The sequence below is a fragment of the Hakea prostrata genome, chromosome 7 (assembly GCF_041222555.1).
Source record: "Hakea prostrata isolate BN-2017 chromosome 7, UWA_Hpros_2, whole genome shotgun sequence".
Lineage (NCBI taxonomy): Eukaryota > Viridiplantae > Streptophyta > Magnoliopsida > Proteales > Proteaceae > Hakea > Hakea prostrata.
Genome location: NC_142606.1, coordinates 18,371,098 through 18,398,051, shown reverse-complemented (window position 1 = coordinate 18,398,051; position 26,954 = coordinate 18,371,098). Strand labels below are relative to the sequence as shown.

Here is a 26,954-nt window from a genome sequence, read left to right as displayed (position 1 = left end):
TGATTAAAAATATTTCACTTTAATATTGATTTGATCCCATTTTTTTGGTTTATTCATTTCTAATTCGTGGAAAATAACTGAATTTCTTTATTAGAGCCTTGACCAGATGTGATAACTTTATAAAAGATGGGCTAGGGTTTAGACCAACTAACCCTAACCTTTAGGGTAAAGGTCTAAAGATGCCAATTGTTTAAAACTAAAAAACAAACAACAAAAAATTACCATGTTTATGTACATTACCATTTCTTGGGCATTATAAAATGTTGTTGAAACAAATTTTTTCCCCCCTTCTTTCTTAAAAACCGAGGTTGACCCAATTTAGCTTATGCATACTTCAACTATGTATTTATAAGAGTAGTCGTGTTTCGGCTAAGTCCATTGTTCTTTGTATTTATCAACAAAGAAAAAGAAAATTGTTTTTTGTAGAAAACTAAACTTAGACAAGCAAGAACTAGTATCTAACATCGGAAAAGGTAAAGTACTAATATTTCACACAAAAGACAATGATTTTGCTACGCATTGTCATTATTGTTAAACGATTTCAACAATTGGGGCTCAAGTACTAATATTTCACATATGAAAGAGAGTTTCATGGAAATTTTCAAAACTTTGGAAAAGGAAAGGAAAAATCTAAAAAAAAAAGGGTAATTTTCATCAGGACCCCTGAGGTTTGATCTATGTTATTTTTAGTCCAAATAAATGGACACTTTGCATCTGCCTCCTCTGAGGTATCCAATAAGATCAATTAAGGACAAATTGTTGATTTTTATGACGAAAATACCCTCATATCTATTCTATTGTATGATTTGCATTATGCTTTCACAATTAAATCAAATAGTGTGGCTTCACTTGTAAAAACTATTTTTTATATTTTAAATTTAAGGTTTCTTAATTTACAAAATCAACCCCCTTATTACTTTATGTATTGTGACATTATGGAGAATGACTGTGAACAAAATTTACTATTGTTCTTTGTTCTTGAGATCGTAGTGCTTATCCCCCAGTGTGTAAAAACCCAATTAATAGATCAGAGAATGAAGGAAGATGCTCTGCTTTTCTATGCTCTTTGAACTCTGCGTCTCTGCAACTTGCATCGCCAACTAAGCAGTAAGCACAACCGCCTATCTTCTTCCACCACCGTCGTCGTCCTCACCCTTCCATGCAACACAACCCCCATTCTAGTTGCGAATCTATGGTGAGATTCCCCAAAAATGTACTATTTTTCCTGCAAAAATCCAAACCTCTGCCCTTATGATAGAGAACCAAGTTTGAGGGTTTTTATCTTGAAGACCTGCAGATTTGACAGTAACTAACGCTAACAACGAAGGGCGACCGACGATGGGTTCTGATTTCTGATCAACATTAATAAATTGGATCAATGTTCACTAGCTCGAAACAGATCCAGGTTCCTGATAGACACAAACTAGGACCAAGCCGTCTTGAAGATCTGCGATCTGGTGTTCAAATGGTTACTGACCATTGCATCAAAACGCGCAATTTGATCAATGGTTACCTGTAACAAACCCCGTATTTCTAATCCGAAATCCGTAATGCAGGTCCGAGAATCCGAAGGTCTAGTCGGATTAATTTGTAGAGTGTCCAGATAGAAGTCCATGATCCATATCCCAAACCCATGGATCTGGATTCTCTTATTGAAGAACCTGCCTTACTGGGAAGTTGGATCTCTGGTAGAAGGCAAATGGTGTTTGGAGATGTCCGGAATGAAGGTAAGACCTCCCCCATGTGTTGTTTAGGGCTAGGTTGTGTTTGGATTTCAACCCCCTGAGCAAACCGGAAAGAAGATTATTTATTTTGCTTCCGCTAAACTCGATATTACATTTGATTCTTGATTCTTTCCTTTGATTATTTCTTGGATATTTATTGGAGTATTTGGACTCTTGTAACCTTTTTATTAATTATTGCACTTATTCTTGCTCTTGATTATCTATACTTGTGTTTATTATTATTGATGGGTAAGACCGTGGATCCTGTGACGGTTCACTCCCACGGGTTGTCGGGCGGATAATCGAGACCAGCGGGTGGGGTTTGACATTACCGGCTCCTAATGGTGGAAAAAAGAGAAAAAGTTGCAAGCAAGCAAGCAATAGTCTATCATTTGTTTCATTCATTTTCTGTTCAACAACTGCACAGGAACTAAGAAGTAGAAGAAGAAGAAAAAGAAGGGAAGAGCAGCCTAAACAAAATGTGAAAAACTTAAAAGATAACCCTAAAAAAGACATAGAGAACGAAGAGAAAGAGAGAGAGACTATACTACTAGTCTTCGTCAAACTCAAAAGGAGATCCACTAAGGACACGACCAAACCACTCATCGTCACCGGAAATGGTGGAAACAGAAACGTTAGAGACTCCCGGCGCAACTCTCTTCGTTGCAAAATGAAGAGGGATTTGGGAGTTTGGTAGGGTTGATTTTGTAAATTAAGGAATTTTAAATCTTTAAATGTAAAAATAAAAAATCGTTTTTACAAGTAAAGCCACACTATTTCATTTTATATTCAAATGTTTAATAATTTTTAAATTTATTTCCTAGGTACACATTTGCAGTCTAAATCACCTTCATCTGACTACTTGACGCCTTTCCACTACACATTTTATGTGCGACTCATGTAAAATCTACAGTAGATCTCACCCTTGAATTATTTGATTAGTTTGAAGCGTAAGTCACACATAAAATGTGTAGCAAGAAAGTATCGGGGGAGTGCTATGATTGAGACTCATACATTTTTTTTTTGATACGTAGAATCCAGGCTCATAGGTTTTGGAAGAGAAAAGAATTGAACTGCAAGTTTGTATCACCTTCTTTGACGGGAATACAATGTGCTCCATTAACGAATGTTAAACCTAGAGGTGAGATTGATTGGGCAAATCAAATCATTTTCATTAATTTTATAGTTATCTAGTGGGACCCACTCTTATTTATGTAGTGAAAATCCATCATCAGGATCTTGGATTTTGCTGGATCCACATCCTCTGTAATTCCTTTCCATGCAATTCCCTATAATTCTCTTATAGGATTGTGCCATGTGGCATTTAAGTAATCCAAAGGTTTCTCAACAAACTAGAGTTTAAATAAAATTCAAATTTATGGGAAAGTTTAAATAAAATTCAAATTTAATTTAAATTGGATAACCATTGGATTACTTAAATGCCACATGGCACAATCCTATAAGGGAATTACAGGGAATTGTAGGAAAAGGAATTACAGAGGATGTGAATCCGAATTTTGCTTGGGAGCAGTGCCACGTTGGCAGGATTCACATCCTTTGTAATTCCTTTTCCTGTAATTCCCTCATAGGATTGTGCCATGTGGCATTTAAGTAATCCAATGGTTATCCAATTTAAACTAAATTTAAATTTTATTTAAACTCATCTATAAATTCGAATTTTATTTAAACTCTAGTTTGTTGGGTAACCTTTGGATTACTTAAATGCCACATGGCACAATCCTATGAGGGAATTGCAGGGAATTACAGGGAAATGAATTACAGAGGATGTGGATCCCACGTTGGCACTGCTCCAAGCAGCCAACAGTTAGATTTATATTTTTATGCCTAGATTAGATTTTAACATTCATAATAAATTATAAGCATGTGCATTAAATACCAACGTTAGTGAGAATAAACTGGTTCTCTCACCTAACTCAAATGGTTCAGGCAACTCAAACCTATGCTAATGGAACCAAAGAATCATTGCAAAGGTATTTATGCTGATACGTACAAGCTACGAAAATTGAATGTTCATATTAGTAGTACACACCACACACCTGCTGGGTTTGCCAGGTTTGGAAAAGTATTAATTGCATGGATGCATGGTGAGTATCGTCTGGATTTCTTGAACTGGGAACCCTCGTTACACGTTTTAAAACCTATCTCCTTCCTCCGAATTTTCGCTAAATCTGGAAAGCCAAAACCATTCAACACCTTCTGCCTTCATATCAAGAACAGAAAAACAGAAAAAAACGATTAGGATCCAGCCCATCTTCTTATAAAGAGCTTTCCTCGTGAAGATCTGAACAGGGAGAACCATCTTTCTCTTTCCTCGTCTCAATTCTTCATTCCTTGATTCTGTTACTAACGCAGAGAGTGAAAACCACTCGGTGCTTTGGTAATGGTAGGCTTCTGAAACTCTCTCTCTCTCTCACCTTTTTCCCACTTCAAATCATTTCTAACATCTAACACAGAAGAACAACTTCTCAGATCTATTAATATCATTATTTTTCCTGTCAAACTTTCCTGCATGTTTTTGTAAGTTTGATAACTTGTTGAAAATTGTATCAGCTAGCTAGATTAGCTATTTCTAAATGAAACACAGACCTGAATTTGGTGAACCAAAAAATGATTGAATTAAACTGGAAATATGAGCTAGAGAACGATATATAAATGGGTTAAACCGTCGTCATCTATGCGTTTGTAGAGGGGTTTGCTTACAGTAGTAGTTCAATCTTTCTTTTCTGGCAAAGCAGGAACTTGGGAGGAACGATGAGAAAGATGAGAATTTTGATTGGAGAGGCAGAAGGGTCCAATCAACAGGGCTCGGTGGCGTTAAAGCTGCTATTTTCATTTGCGGTAATATTCCACCTTTCATTTCTTTTTAATTTTATATTATGCATATATTAATTAATATGGGCAACAAATCTCTCTCTCTTTTCTTTTTTTTTTTCAAGAAATCACTCTCTGTCTCTCTCTATAGAGTGAAAAGTGAGGGTTTCAGGAAAATTGGGAATTCAAATTGGTCCATGCCAATTCCGATCCGAATTGCACAGCATTGGACAAAATCGTTCTTTTTAAGATGCAAATCGGTGGGAATGAGAGAATCACTCACAACCCATTCCGAGTTAAATAGGCCACTTTACAAGTCTGACTCCCTATTATTAAAACTGTGATTAATCAACCCTGTGGTTTAGTTAATTACTAGACTAGGTCTGAGTCAGTCCGTGTTTTATTGAATCATCAGTGGTGTGGAGATTTTTTCCACCAAAACTGCTCGTGCTCCCATCCCTCAACACTCACATGACAGATATGGGTAAGCCCTGTGTCAGGCCTTTTGTGAGTGTGGGGAATGGGGCACAAACAGTTTTGATAGAGAGGATCAAATCCAATTGTCTGTCCTCCCATCTCCCAACCCTCACACATGGGCCTGTTCGTGACAAAAACATACTTATATCAGATTAACTATGAGAGAGGAAGAATTGGGTGGACAACTTGACTCCTCAGTGGTAATCTTAAAAACCTCAAAACCCTAAACTTATAACAATACTCTAAGGGCCTGTTTGGTTACATCAATATGAAGATTTCAAATATTTAAAGATTTCAAATCTATGGAGTCATAATTCATAAAATTAACTGTTTGGTTGTGGAATGAGATCTGTGGATTCATCCTAAAAAATAATTTTGTCGACGTGATTTTTGTGAATGCACAAATGTTTAGTACTTTTATAGATGGGATGAAATCTCTGGATTTTACCCCATGCTCATAAATTTACAGATTCATATTTTTAGTGTTAAAAGATCAATATAAAGATTTCATGAATCTAAAATTTTCACAATCTAACTGGTATAAATTTTACATTCATGAATCCAGAGATTTCATATAACCAAATAGGCCCTAAATGTGTTTCTCAACAAGTCATTAAAATAAATAAAATAATCGCTTTTTTTTTTTTGAGAAATATTTCATATGGAGTTTATAAATGCCATTTAACTCTTGACTTTTAGGTTAACTTTATTTAATTAATAGAAATCAGAGCTAGTTTCTATTTCAATTCTCTTCTCATAATCTGCTATCATCTCTATGATTATATGCAGTTGTGGAGGTATTGGAAAACATGGTTTTCCTATCAAATGCATCCAACTTCGTTTCATATTTCACGTCTTCAATGCATTATCCGATCGCAGAAGCAGCAAACATGGTCACAAATTTTATGGGAACCTCCTTCCTACTTACAATCTTTGGTGGTTTCATCTCAGATTCCTTCCTTCCAAGGTTTTGGACCTTCATCCTCTTTGGCATAATAGAGCTCTTGGTAAGTATAGTAGTTCATGTACTCATATCTGATGTGAGATTATTATTGTTGATGTATTTGAGTTATACGCAATTTACGTTCTGGACATCAAAGTAGTTACGATCCAACAGTATAATTAAACGGTCTTGGTTTTACAAATTAAATACTGAGAGTGTAATGCTTTAAGCAAAACTTGTGCTTAAACCCTAACCCTAACAATTATTTCTAACTTCATTGATGGGCACAGGGAATAGCCATGCTTACAATCCAAGCTAATTATACAAGGTTCCAACCAGCCATGGGAAAAAGGCCATCCACATCCGAAGCAGCTCTGCTATTCGGTGGGCTCTATGCAATGGCCACTGGAGTGGGTGGGGTGAAGTCTTCATTGCCTGCTTACGGAGCTGACCAACTCGATCATAGCAACAAGAGGCTCATGAATTCCTTCTTCAATTGGTACTTCTTTTCCTTAGCTACAGGTGGGATACTAGCATCTACTATTATGGTTTGGGTTGAAGATAACGAAGGTTGGAAATGGAGTTTTAAGATTGGGATCATCCTCTTCACCATCGCACTCTGCGTTTTTGCTGGTGGACTCCCATTTTACAAACATGCTCGTCCAAGGGGGAGTTCATTAAGCAGGGTTTTTAAGGTGGACTTCTTCACTGATTAATAATCTCTTTTGCCCATATTTTTTCAAGTGTTCTCTGAGGATTCATTATTTTTTTCTCTTCAATTTGCATAGGTTTTTGTGGCTACAGCACGGAACTGGAAAGCACAACCCCAAGAGATGATTATTAAACCTGGCAACACTGAGAGATCTAAGAACAAGTTCAGGCAAGCCTTCTCTTATTCTCTTTGCGACATGACTTGCAATTTAACTTTGACAAACAAAATAACATTTGAAGCTTTGATATATGGGCACTAGCTTTGTAGCTTTCGATCAGTGCATTGGTCAAGTATGTAACATTTGCAGTTTGTATGTCACTAATATTGAAGGTTGATTTACACCCAAGTCTTTACTGTGGAAGTGCAGGTGTTTAGATAAAGCCATAGCGGATGATGCTATAACTCCATACCAGATTGAAGAGACCAAGACATTCCTAGGTCTCCTTCCGATCTTTGGAAGTACAATCATGATGAATTGCTGCTTGGCTCAGCTTCAAACCTTCACTGTGCAGCAAGGGATTCTCATGGACAAAAAACTGTTTGGTAACTTCGAGATACCGACGCCATCTCTAGTAGTGCCTCCATTGATAATCATGCTCTCCACCATCCCTATCTTAGAGCGTTTCGCAGGGAAGTTAGCTAAGAAGTACCCAGATCAGAAAAAGAGCCCACTTGCACCTCTGCGAAGAATCGGTCTTGGGCTTATTTTGGCGTCGGTAGCAATGGCCATAGCTGCTACAGTTGAAGCTAAGAGACGTTCAGCAGCTGTTGATGATAACGTTACGCTCAAGGTCTACTGGCTTTTGTTTCAGTTCCTTTTACTTGCTTTTGCTGACTTCCTCACTCTTGGTGGAATGTTAGAGTTCTTCTATTCCGAGGCACCTGAAAGCATGAGAAGCATGTGTACTGCATTGGCCTGGTGCTCCACCTCCATGGGTTACTTCCTGAGTTCTGTGCTCGTCACAATCGTCAACGCGGTGACGAAATCTTTTGGCAAAGAGATTCTGGGAGGGGCTGGTTTGAATCACAGCCGTTTGGACGAGTTCTTCGCCTTCCTCTGTGTGCTGAATTTTCTCAATTTTCTCAACTATTTGTATTGGGCCAAACGGTTCTGAGGTTTTGTAGCTGAAATAAGTAGCTAGTTAGATATATTCTAGTGTTGTTTACCCTTTTTTCTTATTTTCTTTTATTTATTTATTTATTCTTTTTGTAAGAAATATTGTAGTATTTTGATGATCATGTAATTAAGAAATAAGTTTATAGTTTAATAAAAAATTCCAAAAAATGGGCTTCTTATCATGGTTCAAAGTGTTGGTAAAATCCCTCGCTGAATTTCTTTAACTAGGAACCTACACGTTTGGATTTTGCTTGGGAGCAGTGCCTACGTGGCACTACTCCAAGCAATGAACGGTTAGATTAACAGAATTTTTGAATTTTTGAATAATTGAATCTTGATCGTTAAATATTCTCACCTGCAAAATTCATCCACTTAAGTGAATTTATGGGTAGTTTTATAGCTTGACTCAAACATATGAACCGAACCGAACCGAATCGGTTTTCTTTTTATTCCAATTTCTTTCCCCTTCGGTAACCACTACTATCGTTGGCGTGACTTCCTTGGCACCCTCCGGCGTCGCCAATGATGCTACCATTGTAAGGATTCCTAAGTTTGGGATTTGGATTCACAAGAGGAGTCTTTGACAGTGAGAGAAAAGTACAGAAGATGGCAGAGGAAATAATGGTGGGTGCATTGGCTGGTGGAGTAGCTGGAGAACTGCTGTCTATGGTATTAAAAACTAAGAATAAGGCTATCAATTTCAGAAAAGATCTTGAACAACTCCAAAGTACTCTGGAACATGTGGTTCCTATTTTTGAAGAAGGGAGGCTATTGGATTTAGAGTTAAACAATCGTAAACGGGGCTGGAGAACTTGATCAAGAAGTTGCAGAGGGAAAGATCTTGTCCTAAAGTGCGACGAGGTCTCGTCTTTGAACATCGTTCAGAGGCTTCGTTACTCCACCAAGATCCTCAATTTGGATGAAACTATTCAGAGGTTCTGCCAGCGGGAGATGCTGGGTTGAAATCTGGAGACACCAAAGTGGTTCAATGACGCCCAACTGGTTAAACGCGACATTAACCAAGTTATAGAGGAGATGGTAGAACTAAACCTGACTCTGCAGCAGCGACGGAACGTTGGTGTGATGGGTTATTCAAAGGGCTTCTATGGTCTATGTTTGGCTTGAAATTAAAAGAGAACTATCACGCTTTACACAATTAGATTGTATTTTATCAGAGTAGCAGCTTGGTTCAAATGGGCGACTCAAGAATAACGCACAAAGGGGAAAACTGAGTTCTCATTTGTCATGTTCCAGCTTCGACAATCAAACTTGCGAAATCCAATCTGGTTTTCTATTATCTGCTAGATTACATTAGCATCGTCTTCTCAAGAATCAACAGCTAAAGCTCAACAGATGCTTCAAATCCATTTTTAGTGAACTGAGAACTTCTATTCACCATCTTCTCACTGTACTAGCTGTGTGTTATCCAACCATGGGTTGCCTGTGTATCCTAGATTTTTTTTATGGGTTTAGGCATGCAGCATGCTTCCCTGATTCAGTGGTCAGCTTCTACAAGGCTGATTTTAACTGGTTTTGAGCATTATTGCCAGTTGCCCCTTTATGATCTTGAGCAGGGATGCTATAGTGTCCTGCTTTCTCAAGGAGAACAATGCTTTTAGGAGGAGGAAGAGGGGAAAGGGGAAATTTGGTTGTGTGGTTTGGGAGGAGAAGAGTAAGGTGGTGATTCGGGTATTTGATGAAAGTGCTGAAGTGATGCTTAGCTTGTTGATTGAAGAACTCAGTGATACCTTTGTTGGTCGATAAGCACCGACAATGGTAGCGGCAACGCCGAGGATGCCACGGAGGTCATGCCAGCGACAGTGGTGGTTATTGAAGGGAAAAGAGATTGGAATGAACGGGAAAATCGATTCGGCTCGGTTCATTTCATATGTTTGACCTAACCTGTAAAACTAACCGTAGATTCACTTGAGTAAATGAATTTTGCATGTTAGAATATTTAACGATCAAGATTCAACAATTCAAAAATTCTTTTAATCTAACCGTTCACTGCTTGGAGTTTTAATTAAAACCTTTCTCCATCCTCCGAATTTTCACTAAATCTGGAAAATCAAAACCATTCAACACCTTCTGCCTTCATATCAAGAACAGAAAAACAGTATTAAAAAAAACGATTAGGATCCAGCCCATCTTCTTATAAAGAGCTTTTCTCGTGAAGATCTGAACTGGGAGAACCATCTTTCTCTTTCCTCTTCTCAATTCTTCATTCCTTGATTCAGTTACTAACGCAGAGATCTAGTGAAAACCACTCGGTGCTTTGGTAATGGTAGGCTTCTAAAACTCTCTCTCTGTGACCTTTTTCCCACTTCAAATCATTTCTAACATCTAGCACAGAAGAACAACTTCTCAGATCTATTAATATCATTATTTTTCCTGTCAAACTTTCCTGCATGTTTTTGTAAGTTTGATAACTTGTTGAAAATTGTATCAGCTAGCTAGATTAGCTATTTCTAAATGAAACACAGGACCTTAATTTGATGGATTTTTTGTTTGGGTGAACTAAAAAATGATTGAATTAAACTGGAAATATGAGCTAGAGAACGATATATAAATCATCTATGCGTTTGTAGAGGGGTTTTCTTACAGTAGTAGTTCAATCTTTCTTTTCTGGCAAAGCAGGAACTTGGGAGGAACGATGAGAAGGATGAGAATTTTGATTGGAGAGGTAGAAGGGTCCAATCTACAGGGCTCGGTGGCGTTAAAGCTGCTATTTTCATTTGCGGTAATATTCCACCTTTCATTTCTTTTTTATTTTATATTTTGCATAGATTAATTAATATGGGCAACTGGAATTCTCTCTCTCTCTATATATAGAGTGAAAAGTGAGGGTTACAGGAACACTGGGAATTCGAATGGGTCCATGCCAATTCCGATCCGAATTGCACAGCATTGGTTAAAATCGTTCTTTTTAAGATGCAAATCGGTGGGAATGAGAAAATCACTCACAACCCATTCCGAGTTATATAGGCCAATTTACAGGTCATATTCCCTATTGTTAAAACTGTGATTAAACAACCCTGTGGTTTAGTTAATTACTAGACTAGGTCTGAGTCAGTCCGAGTTTTATTGAATCATCAGTGGTGTGGAGATTTTTTCCACCCAAACTACTCGTGCTCCCATTCTTTCACACTCACATGGCAAATATGGGTAAGCCCTGTGTCAGGCCATTTGTTAGTGTGGGGGATGGGGCATGGGCAGTTTTGGTGAGATGATCAAATCCAATTGCCTGTCATCCCATCTCCCAACCCTCACACATGGGCCTGTTCGTGACAAAAAAACATACTTATATTGGATTAACTATGAGAGAGGAGGAATGGGGGGGGGGGGGGACAGCCTGACTCGTCAGTGGTAACTCTAAAAACCCCAAAACCCTAAACTTATAACGATACTCTAAGGGCTTGTTTGGTAACATCAGTTTGAAGATTTCAAATATTTAGAGATTTCAAATCTATGGAGTCATAATTCATAAAATTAACTGTTTGGTTGTGGAATGAAATCTATGGATTCATCGTAAAAAACAATTTGGTCGACGTGATTTTTGTGAATACACAAATGTTTAGTACTTTTATAGATGGGGTGAAATCTCTGGACTTTACCACATACTCAAAATCTACAGATTCACATTTTTAGTGTTAAAAGATGAATATGTAGATTTCATGAATCCAAAGATTTTCAAAATCAAACGGGTATAAATCTCACATTCATGAGTCTAGAGATTTCAAATCTCTGGATTCATGTAACCAAACATGCCCTAAGGGCCTGTTTGGTTACATGAGTCTGGAGATTTCAAATATCTAGAGATTTCAAATCTATAGATTTCAAATCTATGGAGTTATAATTTACGAAATTAGATGTTTGGTTGTGGAATGAAATTTGTGGATTCATCCTAAAAAACTATTTGATCGACGTGATTTTTGTGAATATGCAAATGTATAGCTTTTTTGAAATCTCTGGATTTCACCCCTTACCCATAAATCTACAGATTCACATTTTTAGTGTAAAAATGTGAATCTCTAGATTTCATGAATCTAGAGATTTTTACAACCAAACAGGTATAATTCTCAGATTCATGAATCCAGAGATTTGAAATCTCTGGATTCATGTAACCAAACAGGCCCTAAATGTGTTTCTCATTAAGTCATTAAAATAAATAGGATAACAGCATTTTTTTGAAAAATATTTCATATGGAATTTATAAATGCCATATAACTCTTGAACTTTATTTGATTGAGTAGAAATCAGAGCTAGTTTCTATTTCAATTCTCTTCTCATAATCTACTATCATCTCTATGATTATATGCAGTTGTGGAGGTATTAGAAAACATGGTGTTCCTATCAAATGCATCCAACTTCGTTTCATATTTAACGTCTTCGATGCATTATCCAATCGCTGAAGCTGCAAACATGGTCACAAATTTTATGGGCACCTCCTTCGTACTCACAATCTTTGGTGGTTTCATCTCAGATTCCTTCCTTTCAAGGTTTTGGACCTTCATCCTGTTTGGCATAATAGAGCTCCTGGTAAGTATAGTAGTTCATGTACTCATATGTGGTGTGAGATTATTATTGTTGATGTATTTGAGTTATATGCAACTTATGTTATGGACATCAAAGTGGTTAGATTCAATAGAATAATGAGCTTTATAAAAATGTCCAATTAGGTTTATAAATACTAGCTAGAAGCAAAAGTTTTGATATTACAAACTAGGTACTGAGAGTGTAATACTTTAACCAAAACTACTTGCGCTTAAACCCTAATCCTAACAATTATTTCTAACTTTATTGGTTGGCACAGGGAATAGCGTTGCTTACAATCCAAGGTAATTACACAAGGTTCCAACCGGCCATGGGAAGAAGGCCATCCACATCCGAAGCAGCTCTGCTATTCGGTGGGCTCTATGCAATGGCCACTGGAGTGGGTGGGGTGAAGTCTTCATTGCCTGCTTATGGAGCTGACCAACTTGATCAAAACAACAAGAGGCTCATGAATTCCTTCTTCAATTGGTTCTTCTTTTCCTTAGCTACAGGTGGGATTCTAGCATCTACTATTATGGTTTGGGTTGAAGATAATGAAGGTTGGAAATGGAGTTTTAATATTGGGACCATCCTCTTCACCATCGCACTCTGCATTTTTGTTGGTGGACTCCCATTTTACAAACATGCTCGTCCAAGGGGGAGTTCATTAAGCAGGGTTTTTAAGGTGGACTTCTTCACTAATTAATAATCTCTTTTGCCCAGATTTTCTCAAGTGTTCTCTGAGTTTTCATTATTTTTTTTCTTCATTTTGCATAGGTTTTTGTGGCTACAGCACGGAACTGGAAAGCACAACCCCAAGAGATGATTATTAAACCTGGCAACACTGAGAGATCTAAAAACAAGTTCAGGCAAGCCTTCTCTTATTCTCTTTGCGACATGACTTGCAATTTAACTTTGACAAACAAAATGACATTTGAAGCTTTGATATATGGGCACTAGCTTTGTAGCTTTTGATCTGTGCATTGGTCAAGTGTCTAACATTTGCAGTTTGTATGTCACTAGTATTGAAGGTTGATTTACACCCAAGTCTTTACTGTGGAAGTGCAGGTGTTTAGATAAAGCCATAGCGGATGATGCTATAACTCCATGCCAGATTGAAGAGACCAAGACATTCCTGGGCCTCCTTCCGATCTTTGGAAGTACAATCATGATGAATTGCTGCTTGGCTCAGCTTCAAACCTTCACTGTGCAGCAAGGGATTCTCATGGACAAAAAACTGTTTGGTAACTTCGAGATACCGACGCCATCTCTAGTGGTGCCTACATTGATAATCATGCTCTCCACCATCCCTATCTTAGAGCGTTTCGCAGGGAAGTTAGCTAACAAATACCCAGATCCGAAAAAGAGCCCACTTGCACCTCTGCGAAGAATCGGTCTTGGGCTTATTTTGGCATCCGTAGCAATGGCCATAGCTACTATAATTGAAGCTAAGAGACGTTCAGCGGCTGTGGATGATAACGTTACGCTCAAGGTCTACTGGCTTTTGTTTCAGTTCCTTTTTCTTGCTTTCGCTGACTTCCTCACCCTTGGTGGGATGTTAGAGTTCTTCTATTCTGAGGCACCTGAAAGCATGAAAAGCATGTGTACTTCATTGTCCTGGTGCTCCACCTCCATGGGTTACTTCCTGAGTTCTGTGCTTGTCACAATCGTCAACGCGGTGACGAAATCTTTCGGCAAAGAGATTCTGGGAGGGACTCATTTGAATCACAGCCGTTTGGACGAGTTCTTTGCCTTCCTCTGTGTGCTGAATTTTCTCAATTTTCTCAACTATTTGTACTGGGCCAAACGGTTCTGAGGTTTTGTAGCTGAAATAAGTTTCTAGTTAGATATATTCTAGTGTTGTTTACCCCTTTTTCTTCTTTTCTTTTCTTTATTATTTTTTTTTTTGTAAGAAATATTGTAGTATTTTGATGATCATGTAATTAATAAATAAGTTTATAGTTTAATAAAAAAAATTCCAAAAAATGGGCTTTTGATCATGGTTCAAAGTGTTGGCAATATATCGTCATGTAGGAGTGGGGCTACATGACACCTCACTCTCATACGAGGTTGACAATAAGTCGATAATATGTCGTCGATATATTACCAATGTCGCTGATATGTCGTTTCTCTCTCATGTTTCTTGCATTTTAATCCTATTTTGCTCCAATATTTTACGTTTACGAGTACATCTTGCTTCACATCCTTTGTAATTCTTTTTTTTTTTTTTTTGGAGAAAAGGAGACTTTATATTAATAGAAATAAATAAAATACAAACAATAATACAGGATTAGGTTCTAAAGAACCTACGACCCTGTCGCTCTTCTACAACATATTGAGAGAGCTGAGCAGGCAAAGAGAGAGGATCCAACAAAATTTCTTGGTCCGACGTTGCCAATCCGGCTAAAAAATCCGCGCACCTATTAGTCTCCCTAACACCATGCACCAAAATATACTCCTGAAACAAGGATCTCAAGTGAAGAATATCCTCAACAATGTGTAGTATCCCCCAATGTGGCGGTAAGTACCCAGTAAAGTCCTAATTGCCACTTCGGAGTCTGAATGCAGCAAAACCTTATTGCAGCCGTATTGTTGCGAAAATTGCAAGCCACACCGAATTGCAAGCATCTCAGCATGAAAAACACCCACATTAGCACAACCACCAGAACAAGCAAAAATAACATCACCTCTGCAATTTCGAGCCATAGCACCATACCCTCCAATATGTCCCCGGAGAGAACCGTCACAGTTGATCAGGATCCAACCCCATGGCGGCGGTAAGCAATAATGAATAGAACTCTTAACCTGAGCAAAAGAAACCGAAATACCCCAACTAGAGAAGAATTGTCTCTGTCTCGGGCAATCCTCCACCACTAGCTTAACAAATTGAAACCGTAATCGGGTCATCTTAGCCACTAAGTAAAAGATGTCAAGGTCACTCCGAGAGCCCTTCTGAAAGGTACGATTATTCCTTTCCTGCCACAAAAAGTAAATCATGGTAACAAAGCTGAATCGTCTCACATCATTCAAGCTATCGGATCCCCTGAAATGCTCAATGCACCATTGCAAGGCGTCTGCCCACGAGAGAGGACCTGGATCCTTGAGCCCATGAAGGATCATGAGACGGCTCCAAACACCAAAAGAGAAAGGACAGGAGAAGAAGATATGAGCATGCGATTCTCCTACCGATTGGCATAATGAGCAAGTTGGGTTAATATTCTTACCCCATGAGATTAATCAGTCCTTGGTAGGAAGGCGCTCAAGGCAGGCTAGCCAAGCAACAAAAGCGAACCGTTTTGGATTTTTAGAAGACCAAATCACATTATACCAACCCACTTCTTCACTTGCTTGACGAAGCATACTATAAGCCGTACTAATAGTGAAATCACCTGAAGAACTAGCTGTCCACACTGGCTTGTCCCCTTCCAAACGACGAAATATGGGCGTCTTAGAAATTTCAAGCCACTTGTCACGAATCACAGGATCATTTACCTCTCCATTCCACATTTCATGATCACCTATCAAGTCTGAAACGCGAGAATGAGGCTCCCTGCCAACCGCAGTAGACCCCAACAACCCAGGGCTATATAGTGGACCCGATTCCAACCATGGATCAAACCAAGTTGATATGGTGGATCCGTCATGCACTAAGTATCGAATCTTATGAATAATCAGAGATCTAACCTTCAATATGGCCAGAAGAGAGAAAGAACATCGACTCGGCAGAGGAAGGGACCAAATAGTGTTCTTCTTCAACCATCTATGTCGAACAAAGGTTTGCCACAGAGATGGCGAATTCATGCATATGAGCCAAATTTGCTTCGCCAAGGCTGCCAAATTCCAATTGAAAATATCCTTGATGCCCAAGCCACCTTCCTTAAAAGGTCTGCAGATCTTTTGCCAAGAAACTTTTATTGACCCACTTTCTCTAGCACCCCACCATAAGAAGCGAGCCATGGATCGTTCCAAGGAATGTACCACTGTCTGAGGTAACTTAAAACACTGCACCCAATACCCAATAATGCCGTAAAAGACAGATTTAATCAACGTCAACCGCCCCGCATAAGATAAAGATTTTGCCCTCCATAGGATTGGGTATTGATGCCCTCCTTTGTAATTCATTTCCCTATAATTCCTTACAATTCCTTCATAGGATTGTGTCATGTGGCATTAAGTAATCCAACGGTCACCCAATTCAAACTAGAGTTTAAATAAAATCAAATTTAGTTTGAATTGGGTGATCGTTGGATTACTTAATGCCACATGGCACAATCCTAAGAATAAATTGTAAGGAATTGTAGGGAAATAAATTACAGAGGATGTGGATCCCTTGCTTCGTTAATGCTGACTATTATACTATTTGTGTCACTCAAACAGGATTTCATACAAATCCACAAGTTTTCTAGACTTTCAGTTTCACCCGCATACAACCGTATATGTGTCGATTAAGAATATGGTTTAGGTGATGTTTTAAGTCAAAATAACGCTCTCAGTGTGTTTATTGACCTCAAATTAAACTACCGAACAAAATTTAGACTAAAATGACTTCAAATACACTTCGAAAATGGGGGTCGATTTTTCATCGACACCCCTCTAAATGTCGCCAAACATATTGCGATATGTCGTCGTGTTGGTGGTGTTGTCAGCTACCGACACGGTGACACAAATTTTTTTAAACTTTGTTTCTGACTATGGAACAACTTTTCCCGAAACACGTGGTGATATTCGAGATTGCACAATTTCGGCGATATTTGGAGAGATATCGCCGAATCAACCGAAACATTGGCAAAATATCTATTTTTTGAGATATTTTAGTGATTTCTCACAATTTTTAGGCGATTTCTCTCGCGATTGTATAGAGGAATCTTCAGGGTCAATGGACAATCTAACCAATTCTGTCACAATAATTCAAGACTCAAAAGGAAATGTACCAAATGCGGTTAGGGAGGAAAATCTACATAGAATAATTTCATAAAATAATTTAAATTTGGAACACATTTTGTAACAAAATCTTCAAGATTAATGAGTAATCTTATTAATTATATCCTAGTGATTTATGCCTCAAAAGGCAACATGTCAAATGCGATAAGGGAAGAGTATATACATGAAAAAATTTATGGAAAAAATTTAAATTACGAAGGGATTTTCTATTGTAATTTTCAAGGTCAACGGATCATCTTTCCAATTATGTCCAAATGATTTAGGCCTCAGATGGTAACATATTAAATGTGGTTAGGAAAGAATATTTACATAGAATAATTTATAGAAAATAATTCAAATTTATCAAATATTGACATCAAATTAGAACATACACCAAATTTGGGATTTTTATTTGTTGCAGCAGCTGCTGCCGACGGCTGTGATTTCGCCATGTCAGCAAAATTTGAATGAATATTTGAGATTCAAACCAGGAGGGTTTATGTGTAAATATTGGTTTTTTTTTTTTTTAACATTTTAAGGAATTAAATTTGGAATCTCTGTCATCCCCCTCTTCGTCTTCTTCTTCTAGGTTAGTGAGACGGCTAGAGTAAAATCACAATATCAGAACTATAATGTGGATTACAGCAAATCTGGAATATCTAGAACTGAAATGAAAACAAAATCTACTCAGTTTGAAGAAGTGCAAATACACCTTCAACGGCAACTGGTGATGAGGTTATCACGAGAGTGCCCTAGTTTCTCGGAATCGTGCTCCCAAATAGCGTCAGTGTGAGAAGACAAAAATGAGAGAGAGGGTTTTGGATATCGGGTGAATGAGGGACTTGAGTTTGTAAATTAATAAAACTTAATCCCTAAATGCAAAAAATAATAATCAATATTTACACATAAACCCTCCTTGTTTAAATTTCAACTATTCATTCAAATTTCGCTGATGTGGCAAAATCACGGCCGTCGACAGCAACCAGCAGTGGTCACCGCAAATAAAAATTCCCAAATTTAAGCCCAAAATGACCTAAAATACCTGAGGTCAAAATCTGTATAAACCAAGGCAAAACTGTACCGGTTCGCTAGCTAACGAACCGGCAAAATCTACCGAAATTCTGTACCTTATAATTGTTTCAGATTAGGTTGATGGTGATTTGTATGACATAATCAACTCATCATCCTAGCGTAAGATGTGCATATTCTTCTAAGGACGAAAATACCCTTCTTTCCAAGTTGGAAAATGGAAAGCAACTCAACAGCCGTCAATGGATGGCTGAGGGTGGAGAGGTCAAATTCAGACTCTGGTCTTCTTCGTTGATGCCAAGTCTCCATTACTATTTCTTGTGTGAAGTGAAGTGTGGAGTGTGGACCACAGTCGTCTCAAAATGTATTCTTACGAGACAAATATTTATTTAATTATCATTCTGTTTTTCGTGAATATTTATTTAATTATCACCACATATTTTGTCCATAAAGAGAAAAAATGCAAGACTTCCTAATCAGTACTAAAGCTGTGGTTGGCTAGATGTGTGACTTAACTCAATTGAATGCTATTTGTTTCTTTACTCCAAAAAAAATATATTATAAAAATTTAAAAATAAACCTTTCTAATTATTTTTTCTTTTCATTTTTCTTTTATTAATTAGCTTTTTTGGTAAAATATTAATTAGTCTTTAAACTCTTTAAAGCAAGCATTTATTCATGCTTTCCACAAAATATTATAAATTTATATCATATGGAATCGTCCTCTTTTCCTTTCATAAATCACTTTGGTTTTTTTTAACTTTTTAATTGTTGTTATTTATTTATAGTCCCACTTAAGTAGAGGACTTGTTAGACAGTCCTTTAAAGTTAGCTTAGTCATTGTTGCAGTACTCCTAACACAATGGGTACTTAATTTAAGTTACTTATGTTGTTGATTCCATAGTAAAGAATAGTGTAACCTCAATGCTGCGCATTTAAGCACTAGTTACTGACAGTCGAGATCGAAATCTCGACAAAAATTTAGATCTCGACCGTTGGCTTCACCTAACTGCGCAACACTGAAGCACGAGCCAATAAAGAAACTTGTTTTGAGTGCCCAATAAGAAAAAAAGAAAAAATGCATTTGTTGATGATCAAATTTGAATGCTTAAATCTAATAATTTGGATACGTTAGTAATGATCTTATGGGTATAATGTATTTAATAATGATTTATTAAGTGAAAAATGGAAATATTTCCTTAAGAATAAGCAAGAATAATCAATAAAAATAGTATTAGCATTTAAATTCAAGAGAAATGGCCAACACAGAGCTGTTCTAGTAGTTGAAACCAACATTTTTGAGTGAAGAGGTCATGAGTTCAACTCTTGTTGATGAATGTGTTTAAGCCTTTCTTTGATATAATAGAATAATAAAAAATTGATCATAATTCTTATAAAAAAACAAACTCAATGATTGACATTTTGGTATAATCAATGGCAAAGGGTCCATCGTCTTCTTAGATTCATGATTCATGAATCCTAATTTGCATTTATAATTGAAGAAATGAATTTATCCAAAAAAATATATTATTCAAGAAATGAAGAAAATATGCAATATTAATATGTATACTTAGATATTTTGTTAACGACAATGTACCTCCTTTTTCATGATGTATTATAGAATATCATAATAGTTAAATTTTTGAAAAGTCGAACTTGGAGAAGACCATATGGATATGTCATTTTGGATTTTATTTGTAGGGCTCTCCTTAAATTAACCAAGAACTTTGACGAATTGAATAAAAATGTAACTATTGATAGCTAAAGCTTTTTGAAAGTAATATTAATCTAGGAGTACTATGAGTTGGTTACGTGGTGTGTGCTAGCACTTCTTATGTCTCACTATCTCTCTTTTTCATTAAAAAACAAAAAAGAAAAAGAAAAAAACAATTTGCATGACAATCTAAAATTCTAAGAAAGTCGTGAAAATAGGAAGGTAGTCATTGGATCAACCCTAAGGGAAATGTCTGACATGGCTTCTTAAGATTTTCAAAAATAGTAAAACTGAAATCACGGTCCAACTTCGAAGTCAACATTAAACAAACCCTACTTCACCCAAAACAGATAGGGTTTCCCGACTAGGTTTGGGCTGGATGTCACATTCTCTCCCCCTTAAAATAATTTCGTCCTCGAAATTGGGAGAGTACTTGGCTTCCAAAGAGATGGAGATACATCGCTTTTATCTTGACTTTCTTCTGCCAAAATCTACGGAAAACAAATAACAATAATTTTTTTGTAAGAAAACAAAGAGTAAATCTGACATGCTTTGAAATCAAATCGGAAGTATGATCATTGCTTCATTAAGATTTCACAAGGATCATGGCAAAGATCAATTTAAAGATCATAAAACCTTAAGAATGAAAGAAGATTGTAGAAGAGATTGTTGCAAGGATGCAGCATCTTCTTCATAGCCTCAATCACAAAGAATAAAACATAGTTAAAGTAGATCAATACAACATAAGAGAGATTACTAATATTTGATTGAAGAATAGGAGATGAAAGGTTTGAAGTCTTGAAACAATTAGAAGGAATAACAATTCATGAAGATCACACTTGATTTCTCTTCGAAATCATCATGTGGAGATTTCACAAGGTTATAGAGTGTACAGAGATCCACTCTAGAACAGCAGAGATAGAAGGATCAGTCATGGGAATGATTTAAGATCACCCTCCTATTAAAGGGAGATAGAAGGCACCAGCAAAATAGAAGAGAGAATAGGTCAGCTTCGGGGTAAACTTCTACCAAACGAAATTATGTAACTCATACGGCAGAGAATAAATCAAACAATGCATATGGAATGTATGCATTTGGCATAGCAACAAGGTTAGGATTAGGTATGGAATTTCACAATCTCCTTCCCTTAAAAATTTTGTCCTCGAAATTGAAAGCATACTTGGGTTTCCAAAAAAGATGATGAAACTTCTTTAGGGGTGTGATTCTTCCACCGAATCTTTACTAGGGGATGGAAAGTACAACGAAAAAATAGATCTAATAGGTACAAAAAACTAGACTCTTGGCTGACTTCTTAAATGGCAATGAGGAATTCAAAACGATAAGCAGATGTTAAGAATGCGAGAGATGTAAATGTGACAAATCGAACGAAGATAGGAACAAAGGCTATGAATAACAAACCTGAAGAAAAGTTTTCTAGGCTTCCTAAAAGGTTCTAGGGTTTCCAAGGTCTTTCACAACACACAACACACAACACACAACACACAAGCAGAGATTATAGGAGGATAAGAAGGCAAAAGTCAAAACTTCATATTAAATTTAGGTTTAGGATGAAGATGATGATGATGAGGGTATGAAATGATAAGGACGAGGATACTGAGGATGAGAATGAGCACTAGGATGAGGCTCAAGCTCAGGATGAGACTCAGGATTAGGAGGTTCAGGAAGATGAGGAAACTATTCCAGCTTGATATTTTGAGGTGGGAAGTCCATCAAATTCAACTTTTGAGGCACCAGGTGTGGTTTCTCAGTTGTCGGCGATAACTTCCACACAAGAGAGGATAGAGACTCAACAGGAGAGGATGGAGACACACATATATATTATAGAAGATTGACTGACACGACTAAAGGAGGAGTCTCGAACTATGAAAGATCAGCTCGATTCTCATAAACAATTACCTAAACAGATAGTTCTAGGAATTCCCTTTATGTCATCACAGATGTATTCACTTTCAGACTTGTAACATAAGTGATTATTGAAATTAAATTTGTATCACTTGTGTTATTGTATTGCATTAAGAATTGTTCAATGTTTAGTTATGATTCATAACGACCACTCACAACCATTACTCCCAACGACAACATAAAACAACTCTCGACTCAAACTTGTACAACAACACATGACGACAACACGATTTAGACTCATATGACGACTTACTCTCGACAACATCTCACAACAAAAACTTACTCACAAAGACAACTCATGACTCGACACACATACACAATAACTTTAAACTGACAACTCAATTTTAACCCATGACTACAACCCAAGTACAAGTCATAAATTTTAATTATTGTGCATTATTCAAACTTGGTGTATTATGCTTCATTTATTCAAGTTTTTAATCCAAGTTCTCTGTTATTCACCTCTAAGATAATTTGAGTCACTTATGGATCTATGACTCAGATTGCTCATCTAATACTTGTATTAACTATTATTGATTTCGTAAAACCAGGGCTCTGATACCATCTGTCACACCCCGCCCACCGGGTCTCGGTTACCCGCCCGACAACCTGTGGGTGCGAACCGTCATAGGATCCACAGTCTTACACATCAATAATAAAATACAAGTATAGACAATCAAGAGCAAGAATAAGTGCAATAATTAATAAAAATGTTACAGGAGTCCAAATACTCCAATAAAATCAAATAACGAAACGAAAGAGAGAAAATCAAGATTCAAAAGTAAAATCGAGTTCAGCGGAAGCAAAATAAATAATTAAATAATCTTCTCTCTGGTTTTCTTTTCTATATCTAAAAACTGATTTTCTAAATCAGCAAGCAAATGAGTCCTCCAATCTTTCTCCATACGATCATCAAAATCCTGGGAATCTGCCTTCGTCGGCCATCAATGGGTGCTAAAAGTGCACACAAGCATCTTCAGGAGGTTTCATGCTCTGCAAGTTCATATACCACTGTCTGTGTCACATCATCTTCATACGAGAAGGCTCTTTCATACGAATCATCTCCAACTTTTGGCGTTGTGCAACCATCTATACAACTCATATAATATATACAATGAAAGGAATGAGTTCCGACAAACTCGGTAAGGTACAGACAATTCTCATATATATGTCAATACAATCCACGAATGCACATATGAAATGATATGGAAGATATGCAGAAATATGAATGCTATTAAGATCTAACTATGCAAGTCTCTAACAGCTGACATGCTTTAAGATATACACCAGCCCTCCTCTGGGTAGGTCTAGTCACTCTGATCCGACAAGGACTGGTTACCTCTGTAGGGATCCTGGGCAAAGGGGTAAGTTCACACCTGCCTCTCAAACCATAGCTGGGGGTTAAGTCAACACTCTCTCACCACGACCATTGGCAATGAGTACTGGCGCATATCGGGGTTTCTAATCCAATGCAAGTCATAATGGTAACATACTATATGAAGTCCAGATACTTCCCCTATGGCACCAACCAACTCGGTTCAGTATCATTCGCAACCTAGGAGTGAGAACCTTCACAGACTGACTACCGCTGTTGGACTCCACTCCTTAACCCTATGGTCATCCACATATTGTTGGGGCGGATGCTCTCATGACTCCTCACGACACCCTGTCCGCTCCTTGGACGTCCATGAATCCAACCCTAACATATGCAACCCTACCATTGCATGACCAACAATGGATCACTGAGTCTCCGCACGGGACTGGTTACCGCTGTAGGATTACACATAGTCACGTCACCATTGTCACAGGTCACCCGGCTTCAATTCCCCTGCCGAAAGGGTAATAATATATAGGGTACCTAGCCATGCAGTTCTAGATTCCCTTGGTATGTCATCCAGTAATCATGTTAGTGCTAGAGGCATTAGTGAGCATGTGTCCCATACCACAACCCTCTGATATCTCCAGTCAAGATATCCCAATGGAATACCCCTTCCATCACAACTACACTACATCACTCTTTATCATACCATGAACAGTTGTGCAATATCATGAAAGATGAAGTACATCAAGGAACACCACAAACAGCAAGTGTACAATAAGATTCACATGCTTTATACAATTATAGCAAGTTACATGATCAAAGAATAGTAAATAGAATAACATAATCATCATGTGTATGTAATTGCATATAAATAAGAATGCATGTCCTTACCTTGTAATTTAGTAGAACCTCTTTAAGTTGCAATCCAATAATGATTATAAGACTTTAAGTAGAAACAGAGGACACCTAGGCATAGGGTTACAAGAATATATAAGAGTCAAGAGTCAAAACAATTCCAAAATCAAACTTACACGACAATTGGAAACCAGCCGGTCGCTTGGGCCGGTCGCTTAGGTTGAGCGACCACCACTAGTGACCGCCCCAAAAACAAAGAGTTTCAAATCCGAAACTCAAGCTTTTGATCATCCGTTTTCAATCCGAATTTCGAGTGATCATAGTCTGAATCTCAAATCTAACACTCCTCTAGTCAAAAGGTGATAAGAAACCTAACAATCATCATAATTAGATTACCTAGAATTCTCCCCTTGACTGGATCTATCCTTTTCACGAAAGCAGGGTTTCGTTTTCGGATGAATCACATCAAGAAGATTGGAAAGAGAGTTGCGAAAGATTAAAAGGGTAACCACTACGATGAGAGGATGGGTTAACACGAAATTGAAAGACAAAGGAGATAAAGGATGAAGGGAGAATCCAATACCTCGCACTAGAATACCAAAAACAGAGAAGGATTAATCTCCAGATCACTAATAACACTTCAGAACTGAATTCCACACGTTTCCACAGTCGTCTAACCTCCAAACATAGCAACCACGAATAAAATATTCGTAAAAGAGGCAATGGTTACTATATATAGAAATCAGGGGGCAAATTAGGGCAAAACCCCGCAACCAGAACCAGGCGGTCGCTTGGTTCAATCGACCGCCACTAGCAACTGCCCCCATGTATATTGCTATACAAGGGTGCTTTGCTCATGGGGTTGATGACCAAGTACAACCTAACCCTAATGAAGACATGGGGGAGATCTTAGTCCGAAAATCAATCTTAATAGGTCTATAAAAAAGGGGTTAGGGCTTCATCATTCATAACCTATGGCTCTCATGGAAAGGCTAGGGAGAATCAAGATTCGCCCTAGAGAAAGAGAAACAAAGAATGCACAATCTAAAAAGGTGTTGGGGAGGGTCCAATGAATTAACAAAAATAAAAGGGGTTCCCAATTGGTTACCCTCTCATGAGGGTTACCCAAGAATTTCCTCTCAAAATCCCTCCCTTTTGGTTTCCAATGGTCTAAGGAATATTAGGGATCAACTCCTCAATCATGAGGACACAAGGGAAGGTCATGGTAATAGTATGAGACCTTCCCCACAATTATAAAGATAGGTAGAAAAATCAAGGAAAGTGTCATCAAGATCTTTGGTGGAATCAAATTCAAGAATCATCGCCATATGGCTTCAAGAACATAGTGAATTGGGGGATTCACTCAAGGGCTAATAGAATTAGAGAAGAGGTCATTACAGTAGTGTAATACCCTTCTCATAATCAGAAGATCATAAGTAGAGAAGAAAGAATGAATTAAATAAGAAACGAATTGAATACTAACCTTTTAGAAGAGAAACCGATGAAGAAACCTGAACAGATGCTTGAGGATCTTCCTTGGCTTTGGAGTAGAGGTTCTAGGGCTCTTCCCACATTCTCCAAACGCTTAGAACTAATTGAGAGTGAAAAACATGGAGTTCCCTCCCCCCCCCCCTTTAAATAACACAAAGAGTCCAAGAATTACTACGATTTCACCAAACTGACCAAACTGACCAAACTGCCCCTAGTGGTTGATTGGTTGCCAAAAAGGAAGTTCTAAGGTCCTTCCCACGCTATCTAGAGGTTTAGAAACATAGTGGGATAGTTACCACGAAATTCAAAGAAATAAAGCTTTTAAAAACCTTCAAAATAGAAATTTTCCAAATTGCCCCTGCCTGGACAGCTTGTTCAAAAATAGGGATTTAATAGGCCTAACTTCAATATTTTTGGATAGGCTTCTTTCAACACATTATACTACTTACCTAGTACAGAGGGATGTCTTCAAACCATGTCCAACTAGGCTTTAGGCCCATCAACCAAGTTCTTCTTCACAAATGAGTAGTTCAACTCCAAATCAAATAAGGTTTCCATAAGAAAACACCATCATCAATATCCATGGGTTTTGGGTCAAACACCATATCTTCTACTGAGATGGCCCACAAAAACTTCATCCTTCATTTTGGGACATTGGATCAACCCTAAGGGAAAGGTCTGACATGGCTTCGTAAGATTTTCAAAGATAGTAAAACTGAAATCACGGTCCAACTTCAAAGTCAACATTAAACAAACCCTATTTCACCCAAAACAGATAAGGTTTCCCGACTAGGTTTGGGCTGGATGTCACAGGAGATGTCCGGAATGAAGGTAAGACCTCCCCCATGTGTTGTTTAGGGCTAGGTTGTGTTTGGGTTTCAACTCCTTGAGCAAAGCACCCTTGTATAGCAATATACTAGGGGGTGGTTGCTAGTGGCGGTTGATTGAACCAAGCGACCGCCAGTTTATGCTTGCAGGAAAATGCCCTATTTTGCCCCATGTTCGTTATAAATAGCATCCTTCGCCCTATTAACGCATTATTATGTTCGGGACTGCTATTTTAGACAATTAGGCGGCAGTGGAAACGTGCTGGAAGGTGGGCGAAATGTTGTTAGTGATCTGGAACATTTTCCCTTCTATTCTTTGTGATTCTGGTTAAGGTAATGAATCTCCATCTACTATTCTCTTCTTTTAACCTCTAATTGATATGCACGTGTTTATAATGAACGGTGAAGATTTAATCTAGGCATAAAATTTTAAATCTAACCATTGGCTGCTTGGTGCAACGTAGGCACTATTCCCAAGCAAAATCCCAGGATCTTAGGGAAGTTGATCCGAAGTTAAAACTGTCATGGCGCTCAGC

At 37.7% G+C, this 26,954-nt stretch overlaps 2 protein-coding genes across 2 annotated transcripts; both read left to right on the top strand.

The window, feature by feature from the left end:
• Positions 1 to 4,501: 4,501 nt before the first annotated feature.
• On the top strand, positions 4,502 to 7,803 carry LOC149010266 (protein NRT1/ PTR FAMILY 4.2-like). The gene is made up of 5 exons (XM_089160592.1): positions 4,502 to 4,583; positions 5,823 to 6,040; positions 6,267 to 6,671; positions 6,765 to 6,856; positions 7,056 to 7,803. Exons 2-5 carry the CDS (start codon positions 5,843 to 5,845, stop codon positions 7,801 to 7,803), a joined length of 1,443 nt encoding a protein of 480 aa, XP_089016718.1. The 5' UTR covers positions 4,502 to 4,583; positions 5,823 to 5,842.
• Positions 7,804 to 12,131: 4,328 nt separating this feature from the next.
• LOC149010265 (protein NRT1/ PTR FAMILY 4.2-like) lies at positions 12,132 to 14,154 on the top strand. Its single transcript, XM_089160679.1, has 4 exons — positions 12,132 to 12,344; positions 12,619 to 13,023; positions 13,116 to 13,207; positions 13,407 to 14,154. The coding sequence occupies exons 1-4, from the start codon at positions 12,147 to 12,149 to the stop codon at positions 14,152 to 14,154; spliced, it is 1,443 nt and encodes a 480-aa protein (XP_089016805.1). The 5' UTR covers positions 12,132 to 12,146.
• The last annotated feature ends 12,800 nt before the right edge of the window (positions 14,155 to 26,954 follow it).